This window comes from Micropterus salmoides, unplaced genomic scaffold, assembly GCF_014851395.1.
Source record: "Micropterus salmoides isolate LMB-PRFRI ecotype aquatic unplaced genomic scaffold, ASM1485139v1 Ms_hic_scaffold_17, whole genome shotgun sequence".
NCBI lineage: Eukaryota > Metazoa > Chordata > Actinopteri > Centrarchiformes > Centrarchidae > Micropterus > Micropterus salmoides.
This window is the reverse complement of record NW_024040817.1, coordinates 27,876,895-27,898,099: the sequence shown is the minus strand read 5'-3', so window position 1 is coordinate 27,898,099 and position 21,205 is coordinate 27,876,895. Positions and strand designations below refer to the sequence as shown.

Here is a 21,205-nt window from a genome sequence, read left to right as displayed (position 1 = left end):
CTGTTGGAGTATTTTAGGTCATTGTTTTGGCTTTCACTGTTTTGGTTCACTCTCATCAACCTCCAGGCACCCGCATTCAGCAAGAAAGCACTAACAACAAAACGCTAGAAAGACGTGGTGATGGTGCTGAGGCATGCGACCTCTGACATACAGTATAAAGAAATTGTAATTCGCTTTGGATAAAAGCGTCAGCTAAATGAATAAATGTAATGTAATGTAATGTAATAAACCACAGTGCAGAACCTGCTCAGCACTGCACAGCAACTGGCCACAGTCAGCTGGTCATAGTGGAGTATTTAGCTGCTAAAGAGTAAGGTGCTTCTCTGAGAAGTTGGTGGAGACCAAAACAGAGCTAAAAGGAAAAGATATACATAAAAGTTAAAAAAATGGACTTGCATTGATCAAGAGGACCCCAACAAAAATTCTAAGTGAATGCTAACGTTGCTCTGTAGCTACTGGATATAGCGTGTAAATAAGTAGATGTTTGTTAACATTCACCATATCAAAATATGATGAGAATATGTCAAAGATGTGTTTATAATTGGTTTCTGCTGCACCTCTGCTAATAGTTGATGCAAGTCTGAAACTGTGTTTCAACCATACATTTACTCAGCAGCGGAGCCCTGTGAAAATCATATAAATCAACTTTGAGTTGGGATTGATTTTTCAAAAAGTCCTAAAATCGATGAACTATATTTTTCATTTTTCGCTACAGTCTTCATTATACTTAAAGATAAGCAGGCGTAGCCCTAGTAACTTATTTACTTAAGTAGTAACTGGTTTGAGGTCATGTCATCTTGACCTCTTGTATTTTAAATATCAGATGAAGGTACAGTAAATAATAAATGACAGCAATAGCCATGCTGCTTTTCCAAGGCGATCTTACACAGCAGAACAAGTGTCTACGCAGTGGTACATTTTGTCCTCACTTTCATTAGCATTAGTCCAATCCCATTTTTTAGTGTCTTTTATGTGTGTCCCAAATCCATCATCAACATTACTCGCCACTCTGATAAATGAATGAGGTAGGGGAGGTGTTGCAAATGTGTGTGTTTGCTTGAGGAGTATGTGCACGTGTGTGTGAGTGCACTGTCAGAGAAATGACTAATGGCAAGTAGGCAAGGTCTCTTCAGGGCAGGTGCTGGGCTCTAACATTATGCCCTTCACATTAAAGGAGCATCTTCAGAGCCTCAGTGGGTTTGGCTGTCTGCCTTCCACGCCGATCCATCTACAGTGTAGACCAGTGCAACGACACTGATGAAATGTGACAAGAGGGAAGCTTTAGGTATTGAACCCTTCCAACTTAGTTTGACATTTTGGGAAATATGCTTATTGGCTTCCTAGCAGAGAGTAAGATGAGATGATGTATAGGGGAAAGCCTGAGTGAATGAAACATGTGACGAAAGTAACACAGAAATTTTCTGAGAAAGCCAAACTATGTCAGCACATACAGCACGCAATACTCACCAGAACCGTGGAAAATTGGGTGGATACGTTATACTTTCTCTGTCATATCGAAGTTGTCACTCACGGAAAAAATATATTCACTCAAGCATTTATTTTTTTGAATGACAAGTTGTGTTTACGGTTTCTTGTGTCATTGTTATGATCAGCATGTGACAGATTAGTTAGTAGTTTTAACACATCCTGGAGTCTGCCATGTCAAAGTTTTTCATTATAGAAGCAAGTCAAGTTTAACAATAAGCAGTCGCTGTCCGATGATTGAAACATACTGTGTATGGGACTGGAAGTGATTGGTTGACTTCGTCTTTTATTCTAAATTATATTTAACTGTAAATCACTCAATATGATTCAAAGCAGGGACTTATCTATCCTATCTATATCTTCCCTACCACTCTCATATTTGTCCATTAAATATTAAGCTACAGCCAGAAGATGGCTAGCATGGATAGCAGAAGTAAAAACCTGTGAAGCCACAATTTGTTTATGACTTGCCTTTTCATACGGATTAAGCAAACTGTCTGGAGTGTTTTCCTCTTAAATGAGTCTAATGCAAGTTGGGCAGTTCCACAACAATACAGACTTGTTTCAAGCCACAATAGTTAGCCACCCTACAGCCAGAACTAACTCTAAACATAGTGATAATCACTGACGCCTGCCGACCAGTAGCAACAAATGACACCTTCCTTAAAGGATCTCCTCACATAATTTTACAATAAGCTTCTCACAATATTTAGTTGCACTTGTAGCACTGTGTATATCAGTTCAAAAGAAAAAGGGTAGAAAGACAAAGATGAAGTCCAAATATAGTATAGTTCTTCTCATCTGTCTACAGTGACATTTTTTTTTGTGCAGCAGGCAAAAAAATCTTCTGGGGAAGTTTTCCCTCTAAGTGATGATATGAAAGCCATCTGAAGAAGGATTAAGAAAGTTGCCAGCCGCCTTAATGTAGGCTTTGATCTGCAGGCATGGCTTTCTTAAAGTTTTACTTTTCACATACTACCATGAAATGCCGTTAAACATGCCCCCATCACACATTTACTGCAACTACAGTAAATATGTGTAATGTGCATCCTGCAAGATTAAAGGTACAGTTTTACAGTCGTTGTCTCACACAGAGATCTTTAGTTCTGCCACAGATCAAAAATGAAGAAAATACTTGCTAGGACAAAAAAGAAAATCCCCAAATATATTCCAGTAAACGTGTCATCATCAAATCAATCACTCAAGTCACTTAGGTAATGACATGTCATCTGCTTTAATTCCTGACGTTCATCAACATATGATGGGACTTTCCCCTCGCTGCCACCCATGTCGTGATGTCCCTTAGGTGCTTCCAGAATCCTGAGAGTGAGCCAACACTCCTGGCATGATTTCTACTCTCTCATTTGTCTTAATTTCCCCAAAATAGATCTCTGTTGAGCATAAAGCATCATTTCAGAGCTGAAGAAGTCTCTTGAATGAGGGACAAAACGTCTTTGAGTATCTTCAACAAAGTCCAGTTGCACTTAACCTTCTTTGGATAACTATGACCTGGGTGACTGAGAACCTTCCCAGACATCTAAGCTACAGATCTAATTGCTCCCATAAAGTCTCCGAGTTGTCAGAGGGCTGCACAGAGGAAAATGTATATGTTTCTTCTTTTGAAATGAAGATGATAAGTAGATTATTAGTTACCACTCTGAAGTGGGTCATTGTTAGATAAACAAAGTTAAACAAAGTTTGCTGATGAAGAGCCCTGAGAGACATTCAACAAGAGATATTTACCTTGTCAAACCAGAGCCGTGGAAAGCCATGTTTCACTCCCGTTCGTGCTGGGAGACAGACACACTGAGCAATGAGGCACAGTGGTGAGATGCAGGAGCAGAAGGAGCCACAGATATAAAATTCCCCCCCGAAGACAGTCCTACCTGAGCATGTTGAGGACTGACGGAGAGAAGAGGCGTCGGGGATGCTCAAACATTTTCTGAGGACACATAAAAGTTTGTTCAATGGGTTCCCATTGGCCAGGAGTTCATTGGGAGGTGGTGACTAGATTTTATTACCAACACTTAAAAAGATGCAGAAGCCCATGGGCCCCTATGTGTACCCCCCCCAACACACACACACTTCTTAACGTTACAGTGCCTCCTAATGACACGTATGCCTGTGTTATTCTCTTAATAATTATCGTCAGGATAGGGAACAAGCAGCCAGTGTGTGATGAAATGTGGATTTCATAATCACATGTACTCATCAGTTTCGGTGAAGAATGTTAGCGTGTAGTGTTGACATGACAAAAGCCTTGTTATTAACTGAAGGCCCTCAGGCAGTCATGCTGTTTATGTATCCTGCATGTTATGTAATTGACTCTATGGTGTGTGATCTGTGATTTTTGTTGCACTTTGGAAGATCTGAGAGTCTGAAATGAGCTGCAGTGGGCTGCAGGAATCTCACATTAACCTAAATCAGAAAATAGCTTGTACAGACAATTTGACATTTCTTACAGGTACAGCTTTCTAATCCCCAAAAGATCTTTCAGCTCCTGTGGTACGCGACCATTTTGAAGAGACAGGAACCGCTTTGCCAGTGGGTGCAGATCTCTCAGAAGCAAATGACATTTGTGTTTTAAAAGCTTGTATGTGCTACAAATTCTGCAACACCTGCTTTAAAGGAAAGGCAATTGTGATCTGAAAAGTCATAACCACTGCTATCCAAGAGCATAATGACAGGTCATATTCTTATGAGGGTGCATGACACAGCTCAGAACTTATATTATATTTCTCCTATATTTTTGTTGAGAGACTGGGACTGATTTCCTGTGTGTGTTTATTGATCCTGGCAGTTGTTGTCCCTGCTATATGATATGATATTAGGGATCAATAATCTCACAGTCATCTGATACTCTGCAGTTTACTACAATCAATAATATACAGGTAAAGTATTTGTTACTGTATCGTGTCGCATGAATTGATGTTTTTGTAGCTACACAGCTAGGCTCGTCTGACAGAGCTGTAAGGGAAACATGATACAGTGACTGGGCCTCCCCAGAGATCTGGCAGAGAGATCATGTGTCCAGCCTGGATAATTGAGAGCTCATGCTCTCAATGAGAGAGCAGGCACAGACAGTGCGGGCAGAGGGAAAGAGAAAACTGTTTGTGATTATTCATCCCGTGGCAGGACCCATGATTACCACACTTGTGACCTGGAGTCACATACGCCAATGCCCTCCAGTCAGCATGCGACTGCTGTGGAAATATAAAAGCAGAAGTGTTATGGTCACAAAGGTAAAACAACAAGCTGTGCTCCACCAAATTTCGGTGTAGAAGTGAAACCTTTGCACCCTGGTAGGTTTTGGATGCAGTAAAATCTTTATGTCCAGTGTGTTGGGTGTAGATTTATAGCTTTTCAAGATATTGACCTAACAGCTAGAAAGTAAGGTACTGTGGGAAAGCATGCAGTCAATATAAATGTGATATATCCACTTCTATGTAGTACACGTAGGGGGGCATTTTGAAGCATGGGTTTACTCCTCACTGCAGCAGTTATCAGAAAATACTGATTTGAACTGGATCCTGGGCTTAAATTTGTATGTGATCAAGCAATCAGCAGACACCACTGTCATAACATACCTCTCTTAAAAGAAAGCTTGTTTATGTTCAACTGTTGCTGAACCGCGGACACTGTGGCCAAAAGGGACAGTACGAGCATTTACATTTTGCAAAAAAGTGCAAATGTAGGTAGAGAAGAGTCATAAAGTTAGCACTCAGTCTACCTGTTGCTTACAGAGAATCTGTCTAGTTTAGCTAATGTTAGCCATCATACATACTACTGATCAAACCAGACCACAGTTGCTTGTATAAAATTAAAAGGTGATTTAGTTATAACAAATTTAAACTTTCATTTGTAGGAATACTGTGTTATCTCTGCTTTTGGAAGTTAGTCTCTCTTTATAGATGGAGCTGGAGTCAGGATGTGCTTAGCTTAGCATAGAAACTGAAAGCACAACTTTGGTACTGTTCAAAGTGACAAAATTCACTGTTAGCTACTAATGCTAGCTTCTAGAAGGATACACTTGATTAGCAGGTCGAGTAACTGTAACAAGAAGACACTGATGGTTAGTTTTTAAGGTAATATTAATTTCACACAAAATGTGGCTACACTAAAACAGTTTACTCCATTCAATTCTGATATTAGCAGTTTACTACTGCTTGAGAGCTGAGACCTCGAACATTGCTACTTGTTGACCACATTTAAGGTTTAAGTCTACTGGCAAAAATGTATATTAGATTTAGACGACATGGCAAATTATACGAAAAAGCCAACATAAAGTGTCTTTGGTAAGGTTTGGTAAAATTCTCCAGTTTGGTGCCCATCGCAGAAGAAGAAAGCGCAATAATATTGTAATTCAAAGAGCACCAGTCAAGCCTCAAATAAACAAAAATGATGTGGAAAACGTGATGGAAATATGGGATTTATGTTACTTTCATGTTTTAATGTAGAGGAAAGTTACAGCGTGGACATCGCTGCCACTATTTTGGACGTCATGATTTGTTTGCCAAGTCTGTTGCCATTGCATGTATTCCATTTTAATCAATACAGAAACTCTTATAGGGTAAAAAAAAAACATTTCATTTCTTTTAATGTGTAAATTGTAAAATGTGCATAAAAACAGGTTGATGGCAACATATTACATACAGATATCCTCCAAGGGTTGGGAACTCTTCTGGAGGGAGGGACAGCAGTTTTCCAAAAGATATTCAGTCATTTGGTGTTTCGATGACGGTGGTGGAGAGTGCTGTCAAACATGTCGCTCCTAAATCTCCCATAGGTGTTGAATTGTGTTGACATCTGATGACTGTGGAGACTATAGCATATGACTTGCATCTTTTTCATACTCATCAAACGGTACAGTGTGACTTGTCCTGCCCTGTGTCTGCACTCTTTTTTTTTTTTTTTTAGGTTTTCTGGTATTTGTCACCCATCTGTACAGTATACTAGTTTATCATAGTTCTCATTAACAATATGGACTTGAGGATAAGGTGGGTGTGTCTGTAATCATCCTGTCTTTATATTACATCACAAGCACGCCATATCAAATCAAAAGCTAAATATAGCTAAGTAGGATATAACAACAGCAACCAGTGTTATCCTCTGTATTTATACTTGTATAGACTAGAAGTAATCATCTAAGCCTGACATTGAAGTGTGTGAAAATTTGTGTCCTTGCTGTGTAACCTCTATGAAATTTCTACAAAAAAAATTTTTCAGTCTATTTGGTCATCTGGGCTCTGGCAATCATCAGGAGAAAAAAAAAATCAATAGCACTTCTCTCTTAATCAAGAGTGCTCGGAGCTTATGGCAGAACGCCATGAGAGAAAAGCAGCAATTGACTTTGGGTGTTTTAAGGGGAAGGTGAAGCTGGGAACAGCGGGGATGAAACAGTCATTCTGCATAGGTTCACTTGGTGAATCAGAGACACAAAGCACCCAAAGAGACTGATAGAGAAAACGAATTTCCTTTTGTTGATTGTTAAACAACACAGTTACCAACGCCAACAGCTTATGTGTCATGGACATTCTATTCATTTGTAGTTATATAATCCTCCCCTCCCCCTTATCTGACAAGTGATTAGTCTGTGAGGAGTTGTTTAACCAGGGCAGATGGCATTTTTATTACAGTACCTGACTACCAGGAACATACGAGACATTGCTGGTTAGTGGTTCTGCCCATTGTTACTTTGCTGATATGCCTTTTCTCCAAGAATAAAATATACATTGGATATCATATCAGTTTCACTCCTTGGGTGAAACAAAATATAACATGTATTCTGTTGCTGTCCCGTTATTCATCTTCTTGGCCTGTTATTCACTTATTCTAGTGCTCTTTTTACATTGATGTGTTGGAAAGTGTAGAATATATAGAAAAGGGACTTTTTGACAATAGATAATAGATAACATAAAACCAGATTTCAGGACCCTTGAGTGAAAAAGGAGCTGTTGGGACCCTATTAAGCACTTATGTACAATGATTTCTTAATTGGAATACTTCCTGGCCCCAGAGTTGCAGTGTGGAAATTTGATTAAACACATTTAATTTTGGAATATGCATCAAATAAAAACATGAAATATGTTCAAACTAGGCATGACACAGAGACTCTTTTCAAGGCAGGGCATCAAGATAAAGTGGAACCCATATTAAAGCTGCACAAATCAATATTCTGATATTAATAGTGGAAAACCAAACTGTGAAAGGTGTTTCACCTTTTTTAGGTTTTGGTTCTGTCTCTCTGCTGTCATCAACTGTGTTTCTAGCAGCAATCAGCTGTTTTAATCTCAGATAAACCCACTGTTCACTACCTGCCCAGCTCCAAAAGACAGGCAAACTTAGCATCTAGTTAACAGACATAACTAGCTCTTTAGCTGCTAAACAGCCAAATATTTCCCTCATGCTGGTGGAAACCAAAATACAGCTAACTGAAAAGTGAATATTGGATTTACATTTGACAGGTGGCCATGTGACTCCAAATGAATACTAATTTGAGTTGCTCTGTGTCTGCTGGAGGTGTAAATAAAAAAAGATTTGCTTACATTTATTTGCCAATATGTACAGGTGCTGGTCATATAATTAGAATATCATCAAAAAGTTGATTTATTTCAGTAATTCCATTCAAAAAGTGAAACTTGGATATTATAGTCATTCATTACACACAGACTGAGCGCTGACTCCAGCTGCAGTCCACTCTTTGTGAATCTCCCCCACATTTTTGAATGGGTTTTGTTTCACAATCCTCTCCAGGGTGCGGTTATCCCTATTGCTTGTAAATTTTTATCTACCACATCTTTTCCTTCCCTTCGCCTCTCTATTAATGTGCTTGGACACAGAGCTCTGTGAACAGCCAGCCTCTTTAGCAATGACCTTTTGTGTCTTGCCCTCCTTGTGCAAGGTGTCAATGGTCGTCTTTTGGACAGCTGTCAAGTCAGCAGTCTTCCCCATGATTGTGTAGCCTACAGAACTAGACTGAGAGACCATTTAAAGGCCTTTGCAGGTGTTTTGAGTTAATTAGCTGATTAGAGTGTGGCACCAGGTGTCTTCAATATTGAACCTTTTCACAATATTCTAATTTTCTGAGATACTGATTTTGGGGTTTTCATTAGTTGTCAGTTATAATGATCAAAATTAAAAGGAATGAACACTTGAAATACAGTGAGGAAAATAAGTATTTTAACACCCTGCTATTTTGCAGGTTCTCCCACTTAGAAATCATGGAGGGGTCTGAAATTGTCATCGTAGGTGCATGTCCACTGTGAGAGACATAATCAAAAAAAAAATTCCAGAAATCACAATGTATGATTTTTTAACTATTTATTTGTATGATACAGCTGCAAATAAGTATTTGAACACCTGAGAAAATCAATGTTAATATTTGGTACAGTAGCCTTTGTTTGCAATTACAGAGGTCAAACGTTTCCTGTAGTTTTTCACCAGGTTTGCACACACTGCAGGAGGGATTTTGGGCCACTCCTCCACACAGATCTTCTCTAGATCAGTCAGGTTTCTGGGCTGTCGCTGAGAAACACGGAGTTTGAGCTCCCTCCAAAGATTCTCTATTGGGTTTAGGTCTGGAGACTGGCTAGGCCACGCCAGAACCTTGACATGCTTCTTACAGAGCCACTCCTTGGTTATCCTGGGTGTGTGCTTCAGGCCATTGTCATGTTGGAAGACCCGGCCTCGACCCATCTTCAATGCTCTAACTGAGGGAAGGAGGTTGTTCCCCAAAATCTCGCAATCCATGGCCCCAGTCATCCTCTCCTTAATACAGTGCAGTCGCCCTGTCCCATGTGCAGAAAAACACCCCCAAAGCATGATGCTACCACCCCCATGCTTCACAGTAGGGATGGTGTTCTTGGGATGGTACTCATCATTCTTCTTCCTCCAAACATGGTTAGTGGAATTATGACCAAAAAGTTCTATTTAGGTCTCATCTGACCACATGACTTTCTCCCATGACTCCTCTGGATCATCCAAATGGTCATTGGCAAACTGAAGACGGGCCTGGACATGTGCTGGTTTAAGCAGGGGAACCTTCCGTGCCATGCATGATTTCAAACCATGACGTCTTAGTGTATTACCAACAGTAACCTTGGAAACGGTGGTCCCAGCTCTTTTCAGGTCATTGACCAGCTCCTCCCGTGTAGTTCTGGGCTGATTTCTCACCTTTCTTAGGATCACTGAGACCCCACGAGGTGAGATCTTGCATGGAGCCCCAGTCCGAGGGAGATTGACAGTCATGTTTAGCTTCTTCCATTTTCTAATGATTGCTCCAACAGTGGACCTTTTTTCACCAAGCTGATTGGCAATTTCCCCGTAGCCCTTTCCAGCTTTGTGGAGGTGTACAATTTTGTCTCTAGTGTCTTTGGACAGCTCTTTGGTCTTGGCCATGTTAGTAGTTGGATTCTTACTGATTGTATGGGGTGGACAGGTGTCTTTATGCAGCTAACGACCTCAAACAGGTGCATCTAATTTAGGACAATAAATGGAGTGGAGGTGGACATTTTGAAGGCAGACTAACAGGTCTTTGAGAGTCAGAATTCTAGCTGATAGACAGGTGTTCAAATACTTATTTGCAGCTGTATCATACAAATAAATAGTTAAAAAATAATACATTGTGATTTCTGGATTTTTTTTTTAAATTGTGTCTCTCACAGTGGACATGCACCTACGATGACAATTTCAGACCCCTCCATGATTTCTAAGTGGGAGAACTTGCAAAATAGCAGGGTGTTCAAATACTTATTTTCCTCACTGTATATCAATCTGTGTGGAATGAATGAATACATTATACAAGTTTCACTTTTTGAATGGAATTACTGAAATAAATCAACTTTTTGATGATATTCTAATTATATGACCAGCACTTGTATTGTTTGGTGATAACTTGTCTATTATGTCACAACTGCTTGCTAGAACATTAATTAATTCAAGTTTAAGTCATGTCAGTTGACACTGTGCTTGAGTGGTAAATATGCCAAAATAAATTTCAGCTAAATTTGCACAAAATGGTTGACACACAGAAGATGGGAGCTTACTTTCTTGGGCACCAGGGCAGTTGCCCACTTTTCCAAGTTTGTAGTCCAGCCTTGACCTTGCACCATTCTGACTTAACTAATTTTGGTTAAAAGCTCATTGATTGCCATTGATTATTATTATTATTATTATTATTAATATTATTATTATTATATTTAAATTAAGTGTAACTTTAAACATCAATCTTTTCAGATGGACTGCCCATGGACAAAAAAAAAAACTATTATTACAGTGTTGCCTTAACAATTTTACAATTACAATTTGATGTTGGGAAATCATTGACCAGAAATGAGCTTATTATCCATTGGTCACCAGCAGAGAGATTGGGACGAAAAGCAAATAAAAAGAGATTATTTAGTTATTGATTTCTTCTCTCAACATCCTTAAATTTAAGTTAATTTTGTAATGACTGTACAAAGCTGTCATAGTCAGAAAAGTTTTAGCTTTTATTCTTACTTTATTTTTGCTTCTGCTGATCTGCCTTTGCCTCCAAGACAAGTCACGGCCGCAAGCTTTTAATTGCGTTATTGTCTTGTTTGCGTAACACCCCTTCTTTGTTTCTCAGCATACTTAGATTTCGAAACTGCACGGTTCACTTCAGCTTTTAGGGGGCAGGCTCTGACGTCAGCTCGCCCGCTGGACGCGCACACTAGTGCAGCCGCAGGACACACACTGACTGGGTGCTGACTATTAATATTGCCCTTATGAAACTACCCACAGTCTGTATTGTCTGCAAAACGCGGGGCGGACCCGGAGGAGAAACACAAAGCCAGAATCCGCGACAGACGCTGCCGCACTTCCCCAAATTGAAATCCCCGTCAGGAGAGAGAAAGAGAGAGAGAGAGACATAGGGGCGGAATTGAGAGAGAGGGAGAGAGGGGAGAGAGAGAGAGAGAGAGCAGGGGACTGCAGAACATACAGGGACTGGATGAATAACCATGGCAACAGCAGCAGCAGCAGGAGAAGCGGTGATATAAACATTTACTCAGTAAAGGCTGGAACGGAACCCTCTGCGGACAGTGCGCTTCATCAAGGTGAGGCTGTTTTGTTCTACATGTGACTCCCTCATTCTGCTTTAGTTGTCTGTTTGCATGTGTGGGCAACATGCGAGGATTGGGAAGCCCGTTGTTATGCATTAGCCTACTGCGGAGAGAGCTGCTACTGTAGACTGCTGGCTTGTTACAACATGTCAGGCTGACTGATGAAGGTTTTTTTTATGGGAAACGTAGAGTCTAATAAATGGGGAATTTAGCTTAATTTATACATCTTAATTAAGCGCTGCTTCCATATGGCAGCTAAGGGTCTTTGGACCTACTGCATGTGTGGTAAACACTGGGCATGTGTCATTTTGTAAATAGACTTAAGGACACCACACTGACAACTTTATAAGGCAAAAAGGATAATTTAAATCAAATCAGCCTTGATAGTATTAATACAAAATAATATCCAAACACTGTCATGCTAAGAATGATCCAAGTAAAATACATTATAATTAAATTTAGATTGACAAACTAAGCTGGTGTGGTAACTGCTGCTGTCCAGTTATCTTTATGGCAATCTGCTTGTCAGTGTTTGTTAAACAGTAGAGTGTTTTGCCTTTATTGTCGCTTTCTCACTGATGCTGTGGTCTGAAATAGTCCTACATGCTGTCTAATACGTACAAAGCAAAGCTCCCACTTCAAAGTCAAACAGTGCAGAGTTCTCATAGTACGCTGCAAAACGATAAGAATAGAAGAAAACAATGATGTGAGGTTAAATAGATTACAATTAATAATGCTATTGTAATGCAGCCAGGAGTTCAGGCCCTCATGTGACTGATGTGAGCATTTCATCAGAGCAGAAAACCACCACATCATGTTAGATTGCTAGACTGTGTCATTTCAAAGCACTTAACTGAACTAACGTAATTGAATGCAGCCTTCATTACTTTTGGACCAATTCTTTGAAGAGCACACATTTGCATGTGTAGCTCACACACATGCAGATAGTGACCCACACTTCATTCTCACGCAAACAAGGAAACAGTGAATCAGAGTTTGTGAATCGCAAATGATGATGAATGCGGGGGGACTCTGGAATAATTGCATGTAGGATTTTCCAGCTGGTGACTTTATCTTGCTATCTATTGTTCCTATTCTATCTATTTTTATTTATTTTTTGCAGAAAACCTCTTTGATTATAAGAGAATCTCATTTGGAGATAGCAAGGATGCCGGCCTCATCCTCTCAAAGTCTTACTCCGCCACTTGGTCTCTTTTTTTTTTTGCCTTGTCAGGGATTTGGCATTGTCATTTTTACAACAAAGAGCCTAATACAGCATCATGGAAGGTTTTAGCAAGTGCTGGATTATGCCATCACATGATTGCTGGCTCAAGGCTTTCCTGTAAAGAACGCTTTGTCTCCACTTATCTGTCGTGCAGATTCCTCCTTTTAAACAGATATTGTTGCAGTAACTTTGATTTGATAGATCTTAATATCCTTTAAATATTTCTAAACCTGGACGGAAATTCACAACATGAGCATTAAGGAGCTGTCACTCATTGGTCTTTTGTCAGGTATCCCTGTATTTGGTGATAGTCTTTTTTCTGTTATTGTGTTCTGCAGAGGGGGTTGGATGTTAATGAATGGAATAATGCTGCGGATTAATTTCCGGCCCTTTGAGCTGTGCACACATACAGCAGCTTCCAGTCGTGGCACACAATGACTCTTTGTGTTACAATGAGACCTATGTAGCCTGCAAAATCTGCTCATTCCACATTCAGTCACTGTGAAAATGTTGCCTCTTCATCCTCCCCAAATTGAGCTTGGACATGTCAGTCAGCGTTCCCAACTGAGCTGACACCAACAGGACAGCTTAAGGGCAGCCAGGAGTTTTAGTTTTTCCTTAAGGTGGAGAAAATACTGGAGCTGCAAACTGTAGACTTCCAAGAAGACCAGTGTTTGTGTGTGTGTGTGTGTGTGTGTGTGCATTAAATAGTAATCAGACAGCAGATGGCTGTTTTGTAATGATTAGTGTTTAATGATTCACAGCAAGTAGAAAATCAGGAAGAGATAGTTTTCAAATTATAGCCTAAGCATTAGCTAGGCTACAGGTTGTGCAGATCTACATGGGGGACAGCAGCATTGTGCAGCTATCAGAGCACATGCATTTTAATTGGGATTTGTACAACAATAGAAAGATGAACGGGGCTCAAGAAATCCTGACTTAATTAAACCCAGGGCAGGAATGGTTGACTCCACCACTAACAATGAAAATTGCTATAGAAAGCGATTAAAATCCTGGAAATCCTGGATCCTGGTTGACAGTCTAAAAATAGGTCTACTGGAATCAGCCTTAAGAAAGATGTTTTCTAAGATGCTGCTATAAGGCTGTCAATATTTGATCATTTTCTTTTTTTGTCAACAAAAACCAATGAAAAGACCAACACCAAAAATCATTGCCTGAGTAGCCCTAAGCTTTGAAAGAAAACCCTCAAAATTTGGGATTTGTTTTTAAATTATTACTGTACATCATTTCATCATTTATATATTAGTAGGCAAGCATTAGCAAAGGGCTGAGTGCCACAAACAGTCCTTGGAAGTCAGAAAATATATAGATGAACAAGCGTACTGTATTGTTGGCAATATAAAAGTGCAAGTAACCCCACGTCGCTCTTTCAAAGCATAGTCTTCTGCTGCGGTTGAGTTGTTTCATCATCCTCATGATCGTCATTGTCATCGTCATCAAAGGAAACACAAAGTCTCCTACTTAGATGAATGACAGCTGTATGCCTTTGAAGCTGTCAGCGTGGGTGTTTTGGTCTGTGCCTCGCTGATTTGATTATCTTATTGATGAATTTTCAGCAGAGGCTGATAATCAGTATATGCAGTGTCTGTGTGCTGAATGCTGTAGGCAGAGATAGTTTTGGTGGGGGAAAAAAGAATATTAAGTCCCTGGACTCTGAGCGTCCATTTAATCAAGCATGCAGTGTTCATTCGCCTCCTTACTGCCTTCCTAACACATTGCTTGAGAAATGAGCAGCTCCATTTTTGAATCTCTGAGACTGCAGCTTACGGATAACTAGGATGTTAGCTTGAATTAGGGAAGCACTGAAGCATCTTCGGCTAGCTTAATCAACGCTGAAGAAATCACAAGCTGCACATTCTCCAGTGTCTCACAGTCTCACATCAAACGACCTATAATTGGCTCAAGGCATTATGATGACCGCCGTCATCTGTGGTCACCCTGTCACACACAAAGCTTCACTCTTATGCAGCTGCACGTGTGGTAAGTGTGTGTCAATGTGACAAAACATGCACAGTCAGCAAGAAGAGGCAAAACAGTTTAGTGCAATATCCGATCTCTTCGGGCCATCTGCAGCAGTGTCTAGCTAACGTACTACATAAGAGAAGGTTACTGTGTTCCTCAGGACTGTTTACGTGATGTCATGGGATGGCTTATAAATAGCAAGCTGGCCATTCGTGTGTCATGTCTACGCATTTAACGCCGCTGGAGAAGGCACATTTCATGAGTTTTGGACATGCAGGAAAGGACAAAGTCAGGTGACCTTCATTGGGTGACCTTCATTGGGTGACCTTCATCGCCATGATAATAGTCAGGTGACCTTTGTCATCATAGTCAGATGACTTTAGTTCTCATGATAACAAAAAACACATGGTCAACATTTTGAAATGGTCACAGTTTGGTTAGGTTTAGGAAATTATGGTTTAGGTTAGAACAAGTACGTTATCAGCTAAGTTACGTGACATGAGTTAAAAATGTAATGTAAGTTCAAATGAGTCAACATTGACTTTTGGTTTCACATGGGACCTGAACAGAGGTATCTTGGGTGAACATCCTCTCACCATCCTGGATGTTATCAGACTTTTCTGGCAGCATTAGCAGCTGTGTCCTGTTCTTTATTTGATTTGAGGTTGAAGCACTCCAGCAAGATAGCAGGACAGCGGGACAACATGATGGCTGGTCTTCATCCTAAAAGTCTTTTAACATTGTAAGTTAAGTTTTAAGCTAAGCATTTACATTAGAACGGAACAAGAGTCTGACAATCACAGTTTTCTATACCATACTCAAAGTACTAACAAGCTTCACATTGCAAAACAAGAACAATGCTGTTTCATGTCTGCGAAATGGATCGTGAGGTGGGGAGGACTTTTTGTCCAGGACATGTAGCCTCAGTTTTATAACACAGTAAACATTAAGGTAAATAAACACTACTTTAACAGGCTTCTTGTTTTGATTTAAGTCGTATGAAAACATTAAAAAGTCAATCAAATATGCCAGCTGTGGTTGTCATTTCTAGCCCAAATTGAGAAGCCTGCTTTTGTCTACCTTTGTCTGAAAGTATGGACCCTTGTTTGAGAGGTTACTATGAATTTAAATAAATAAACTGCATTTGTGCAGTATAATGCTTATTAAAAATTTTACATAAACTTTACATATCACTTTTTGTAGGCCATGGTAGGAAAATGGGTGGTTTACACAGGATATCTGCAGGCCGGAGTTATCTGTAATTAGCAGGAACTTTAGCATTTTAGTAGCAGAAAAGATCTTCTCACAGTACCCCAGTGTCTTATAAAAAAACAGCCTGTCTTGATCAATCTTCACTGCTTAAAGAAAGTGGACTGAAACAGTATTCTGCTTTTAAGCCAGCTAAGCTAAGGACTGCTCGTAATGCAGAAGTGAAGTTGCACTTCTGAAAGGTGTTTCACGGCAATGACTCTTGTTTCTGTGATGACACTTGTGCATCTTCCTTTCTAGTGATGACTCTACACTTGGAACACAACAGGAACACTAACCAAATACCACACAAGCAAGGGTTATATTTCAAAGCATTCAATGAGAGTTTATTTGAGACACTTTACTGTAAACACAGTCAGTGTTTCATCTCCTTTTGTTTGGTGGCTCCGTTTTAACTGCGTTTCAACTTCTCCGAACGCTGCAGAGCATAAAGTTTTCCTCTAATGGTTTCAGACATTGTAGATTTGAAGTAAAAGTAGATTGTTTATGTTTGGAAGTAATGGGGAAACACTGAGCTTTGCTGCTAATGGACAACACTGCTCATATGGGTGTGAATTAAGCTTCAGCAAGTATGGGATATGTTCATCACAGGTTCATTTAGAGAAATCCATTTTCAATGGCCTGATGCATTTAGGCACAATGAGCATTTACCTGCAGTTGTCTCAATGAACTGAGACAATGACCATGTTTACATGGGCCTGTATTCTTATCTCCTAGGCACTAAAACAGTCATTGTTGAATGTGTACATTTCTCAGCAATTTAGTTTGTCATCATTTGTTTAGATGTAGATATCTGTACAGAAGTGAATTTCCTACAACAAGTTCAAAGGCTTCTGTCTTATCTGACCAAAGCTGATTCAATTACACAAGTAAAAATAGGTAGAATATTATAATACATTGTGGTTGACAAATCCTTTTTTTTTTTATTAATGGGAACTCGTCCCACAAGTTGTGTGTGCCACATTACAATTTCCACATTTTTGTGTCAGATGGGATAAGGAGACCTTCATGCTCTCCCCCTTCGTACCCTGAAACACTGAAGAAGCTTTAGGATAAACTAGGCCTTTAAATGCACAAAGAATATACCGTGTAATTGCCAGTTTTGCAGTTGTGGTGTCCGGAACCAGCCCGATGACCACTCTGTCTCTCTGTACATCAAACATATCTTATATAGGATATGTTTAGGTATCTGTTAGGTACCATAGAAGGGTTTGAGTCTGCAAAGTAAAAGGTCAAACCCATAGAAGGGTACAGTACTATCTTGAGGAAACAAAACAAGGGGCTAGAGGTGAAATTCTATAGAAGGGTTCAGTCCCTTCAACCTACATAACCACCAATCACTGCTCTCCCCGTAGAACACCTCCCCAAAAGTCACTGACCCTCTGTCTTGCTGCTACAGTGCTATTTTGAACTGTTATGAGTCAAATGCATAAGTATTGGATACTACACAGTATTTGATATTCAAATAAAGGGGAATATATTAAAGCAGGACAACTATACAGTACATATATGTAATCCTAATAAATGTACAGGTAATGATGTACCAAATGGCTGACAGTAAGGGAATTCTAATCAGTTCACAACATCGCTTATTAAGACAGGTACAACAAAGAGAGCAGTTTCCAAGTGCACACATCAGTACTTTTACTCTGAAATAAGTAGATCATAGGGTGTTTACCTGAACAGTGATAACTATATTCAGACCAAGATGTTTCTCTTGGCCTTATATAGTCTGTTCTCCACAATCGACTGTGTGAGTCATATCACCTCAGCAAACAGAAGAAATAACAGTGTGAGCTAGTTTTAGAAATGTCATCACTTGCCTTACCTTTCACTGTTTATTCTGTCTTGGTTTTGCTTATTTTATATGTCATATTTATTGGGTGTCTTCTCTTTTGCCAGGTGATGAGTGGGATTATATCATGTCTGAAGTACAGGGAACACTGGAGTTTTCTGTAGAGCTGCACAAGTTTCACAATGTGGATCTCTTTCAAAGGGGGTAAGCAACATTTCCAGGGTTATGTTACCTGCCTTCACAACTCGCGATTTAGCAAACTCACAGAACATATTCACGTTGATTGCTGACAAAGAATCTGTTTTAATATTAAAAACTTTAACTCACTTGTTGTCAAACCTTTTCTGTTAATGCAGGTGTGTATTTCCAGTCAGTAATTGTGCCATTATGAAGAAAAAAAAAACCCTGCTAAACTGAGACTGCTAAAATGTTACTAGCTAGCAGATTTAGGTAGCTGCTATCTCTGCTATGACCCTAAGTTAAGCTCCCTTTAAATCACATTTTTACATACATATAGCAGATGAACGGACACCTAGTGAGAACATTTAATGAACAATCGATTGTCAGAACAAAGTATAGTTTTAAAACAAAGTAGCCAGTTAAAATGGACAAGAAAGCTAGAGGAACATGTTTGTGTGTAGATATTGTGCTATCTGTGTTTTCTCACATAACCTGGCCATTAAAAGGCATTGTACAGCACCGGCATGTTTTTTTTATTGTTCATTATGTAGGTTCTATGGTAATTGTTATCAGCCCCCTAAATGGAGGCATAGCTACTTTACGCTTTTGTAGGACAGTAGGCACCGGACATTAGGTAAGATGGTAATATAATAAAAATGAATAAATTACATCAAAGATACATTTAATGGGTGGTTCCAATAAGAGTAATAAGGTTTAGGGTAAATAAAAGAGCTAAAAAATTTAAATTTTCCAGTTGAGTTTTTCACAACATTGTTATTCCATATTATTCTGTGACATGAAAAAGGGCAATGTTTATCCCAGGAAGCGCTTGCAGGAAGATTAAAACCTCTCATCTCTCCTAGCTTTATCAAAATGATTTTCCCTCTCTAAATGGGATAGGCTGAAGCTTTATCATGGTAATCCCTTAAGCTGAGTGCACTAATATGTTTGTTTTGACCGGTTGCCACGTTGCTTCAGATATCAGTAGACATCTCATGTGAACACTAAAAAGAATTGGATCCCAGTGCAAAGACGAAGTACTGTGGAATAAAACTTGCATCTCTCACCACAGTTCAACATAAATCCCTGTACCAGACTGGGGGACCACGCAGCTGTACACTTTGAAGGGACCAGCTGTACACTGATTACATTAAAAATACTGATTAAATCTGCATTTGATTTGTAAGGAAGGTGATATCGATGAGCAAGACACTTTAAGTTTTCACTGATGGAGGCGAAGTTGAAGTCTGAGATCGCTTCAGATACTCAAATTACAAATCCAGCTGCAATGTCAAAATGTACACTACTGATCCTTGTCCTCCAGCATCTATATACCAAAAAAAAACGTGTTAAATGTGTGCCTTCTAGCCACTCATACCAAATATGTTATACTAAATAATAAAAATATGGTTTGAAAACTAAACATTGAGAACACAAGTCTACAAACCTCTGCTGTAAGAGGTACTGGATTAGTCTCTGACCAGTTACTGGCCACTGAGATGGCCTATTTCATTCCATAGACATCCCTTATTTATTTATCAACCTCCAAAACCTTTTCTGTGCTTTTCTCCGTCAAGGCTTCATCTTTAGGAGTGCTGTTGCTAAAACACTGATGTGATGACTGGGTTAACAGCCTCGCTTTGGACTCTCAGATTGCCGATGTGTCCCCAGAGAGCTGAAATGTGCTTTTACACAAAGCTGCATTGACTTCAACTGTCAAAGTGACCTTTTCAAAGACATGTTTTCCATAGCTACCTATAGTCTGGAATGTCATGTAAATAATCCTTGTGTGAATCTGTTCTGTTTTCCATTGCATAGCTCAGTGCTGATAATCTTTTTTTCTTTCCTATGAATCCAATTTCTTTTGAAGCTGTAATAATCTAATTTCCCAATCAGTCAATCGATGCATTTTCATCTTACCTTAAATGTGTAAAGCTGTAGAATTCTAGCACCAGTAATCATCTGATACCATATACATATACTTTCAATAGACTTGTATTATGAGGTCTTCTTCATTATTAATAGACATTTGCCCATTATTCTTTAATAATTTAGCTACATTTGCACAATTCATGGCTGATTTTGTTTAACATTGTTAACTTCTCATCCATGTCATAAGGAGCACTTCTGAAGCTTGAACACTGTATGTGTCAAGATTTTTACATAAAACCTGACTTGTCAATGCCAAAACAAAGTATTCCATCTAGACACATTGACACAATGATCAGTTTGAAGTTAGGTCACACAAAAAGGTAAAATCACAATGCAAGTACCAAAGACTTCTATATCAGACTTTAATTTACCTTATGTCAAGTCATATACTCCTGTTTTGCACCACTTCAAACATTTAACAAGGAAAAGCCCTGGTGAATACAGTAGGATATAGGTTTATATTTTCATACAAGTTTACATTTTTAACATCAACACTGAATATTGGTTATCTTTGGTATCACTAGTTAGGTATCTTGTATGTAGTTAACTGTGTAGCTATAATTAACTCTAAATTCAACCTGTTTTAAATTTTTCCTGCAATTACTAATTTCATAACTGTAAAGGCTACCTGAAGTATGAAATGAAGAAATAATATTTTAATTTAGTTTTAAATATAGTGAAAGAGTTTTCCATGTCAGGGTTCAGTGACTCAGTAAAAAAAAAAAGAGTAAAATTGTAAATATCTGTGAAACAGCAGTGAGTGAAAATACCCCGACTATAAGGCAACCTTTTGCCTTCCCTTTCTTTTACCTTGATATTAAGCAAGACTGAATCGTCTACTGTTCACCTTATAGATATTCTTTATACTTCCAGGCCATTTGGACATAGCAGTACTTATTCAGTACAGTTAGATGTGTGACTGATGTGATTGTTTGTATCCCCTTCTCTAAGGTTCTACCAAGTACGAGCAGGGTTGAAGGTCTCACCTCGAGTGCCCCACAGGTTGATAGCGACAACACAAGACAATACAGGTAAGAAGAAGTGATGTTTACACCCATGGACTGATAGATTTGTTCAGCAAACATCAACTGTTTTGAAGCATGTGTGTAGACTGAGGATTTAAGGGTTTTACATGCAAGGAATCAACAAAGTGTTTCGCTTTCCTTTGTAGTAATTTTGCATCTCTCTGTGGTCGTTTTGTGTCTCTTTGTAGTTGTTTTATATCTCTTTATTGTCATTTTGTGTCTCTTTGTA

The 21,205-nt window shown here is 39.2% G+C and overlaps 2 protein-coding genes across 2 annotated transcripts in view; one reads left to right on the top strand and one right to left on the bottom strand.

Moving 5' to 3' along the window:
• The window catches only part of LOC119906861 (collagen alpha-1(IX) chain-like), a 32,803-nt gene extending 29,546 nt beyond the window's left edge, over nucleotides 1-3,257 (bottom strand). The window contains exon 1 of the mRNA XM_038724292.1: nucleotides 3,229-3,257. Coding sequence (XP_038580220.1) covers nucleotides 3,229-3,257 — 29 coding nt within the window. The remainder of the gene's footprint in view (nucleotides 1-3,228) is intronic.
• Nucleotides 3,258-10,991: 7,734 nt separating this feature from the next.
• fam135b (family with sequence similarity 135 member B) overlaps nucleotides 10,992-21,205 on the top strand; it is a 48,141-nt gene continuing 37,927 nt past the window's right edge. The window contains exons 1-3 of the mRNA XM_038725543.1: nucleotides 10,992-11,561; nucleotides 17,947-18,043; nucleotides 20,903-20,982. Coding sequence (XP_038581471.1) covers nucleotides 11,456-11,561; nucleotides 17,947-18,043; nucleotides 20,903-20,982 — 283 coding nt within the window. The 5' untranslated portion in view covers nucleotides 10,992-11,455. The remainder of the gene's footprint in view (nucleotides 11,562-17,946; nucleotides 18,044-20,902; nucleotides 20,983-21,205) is intronic.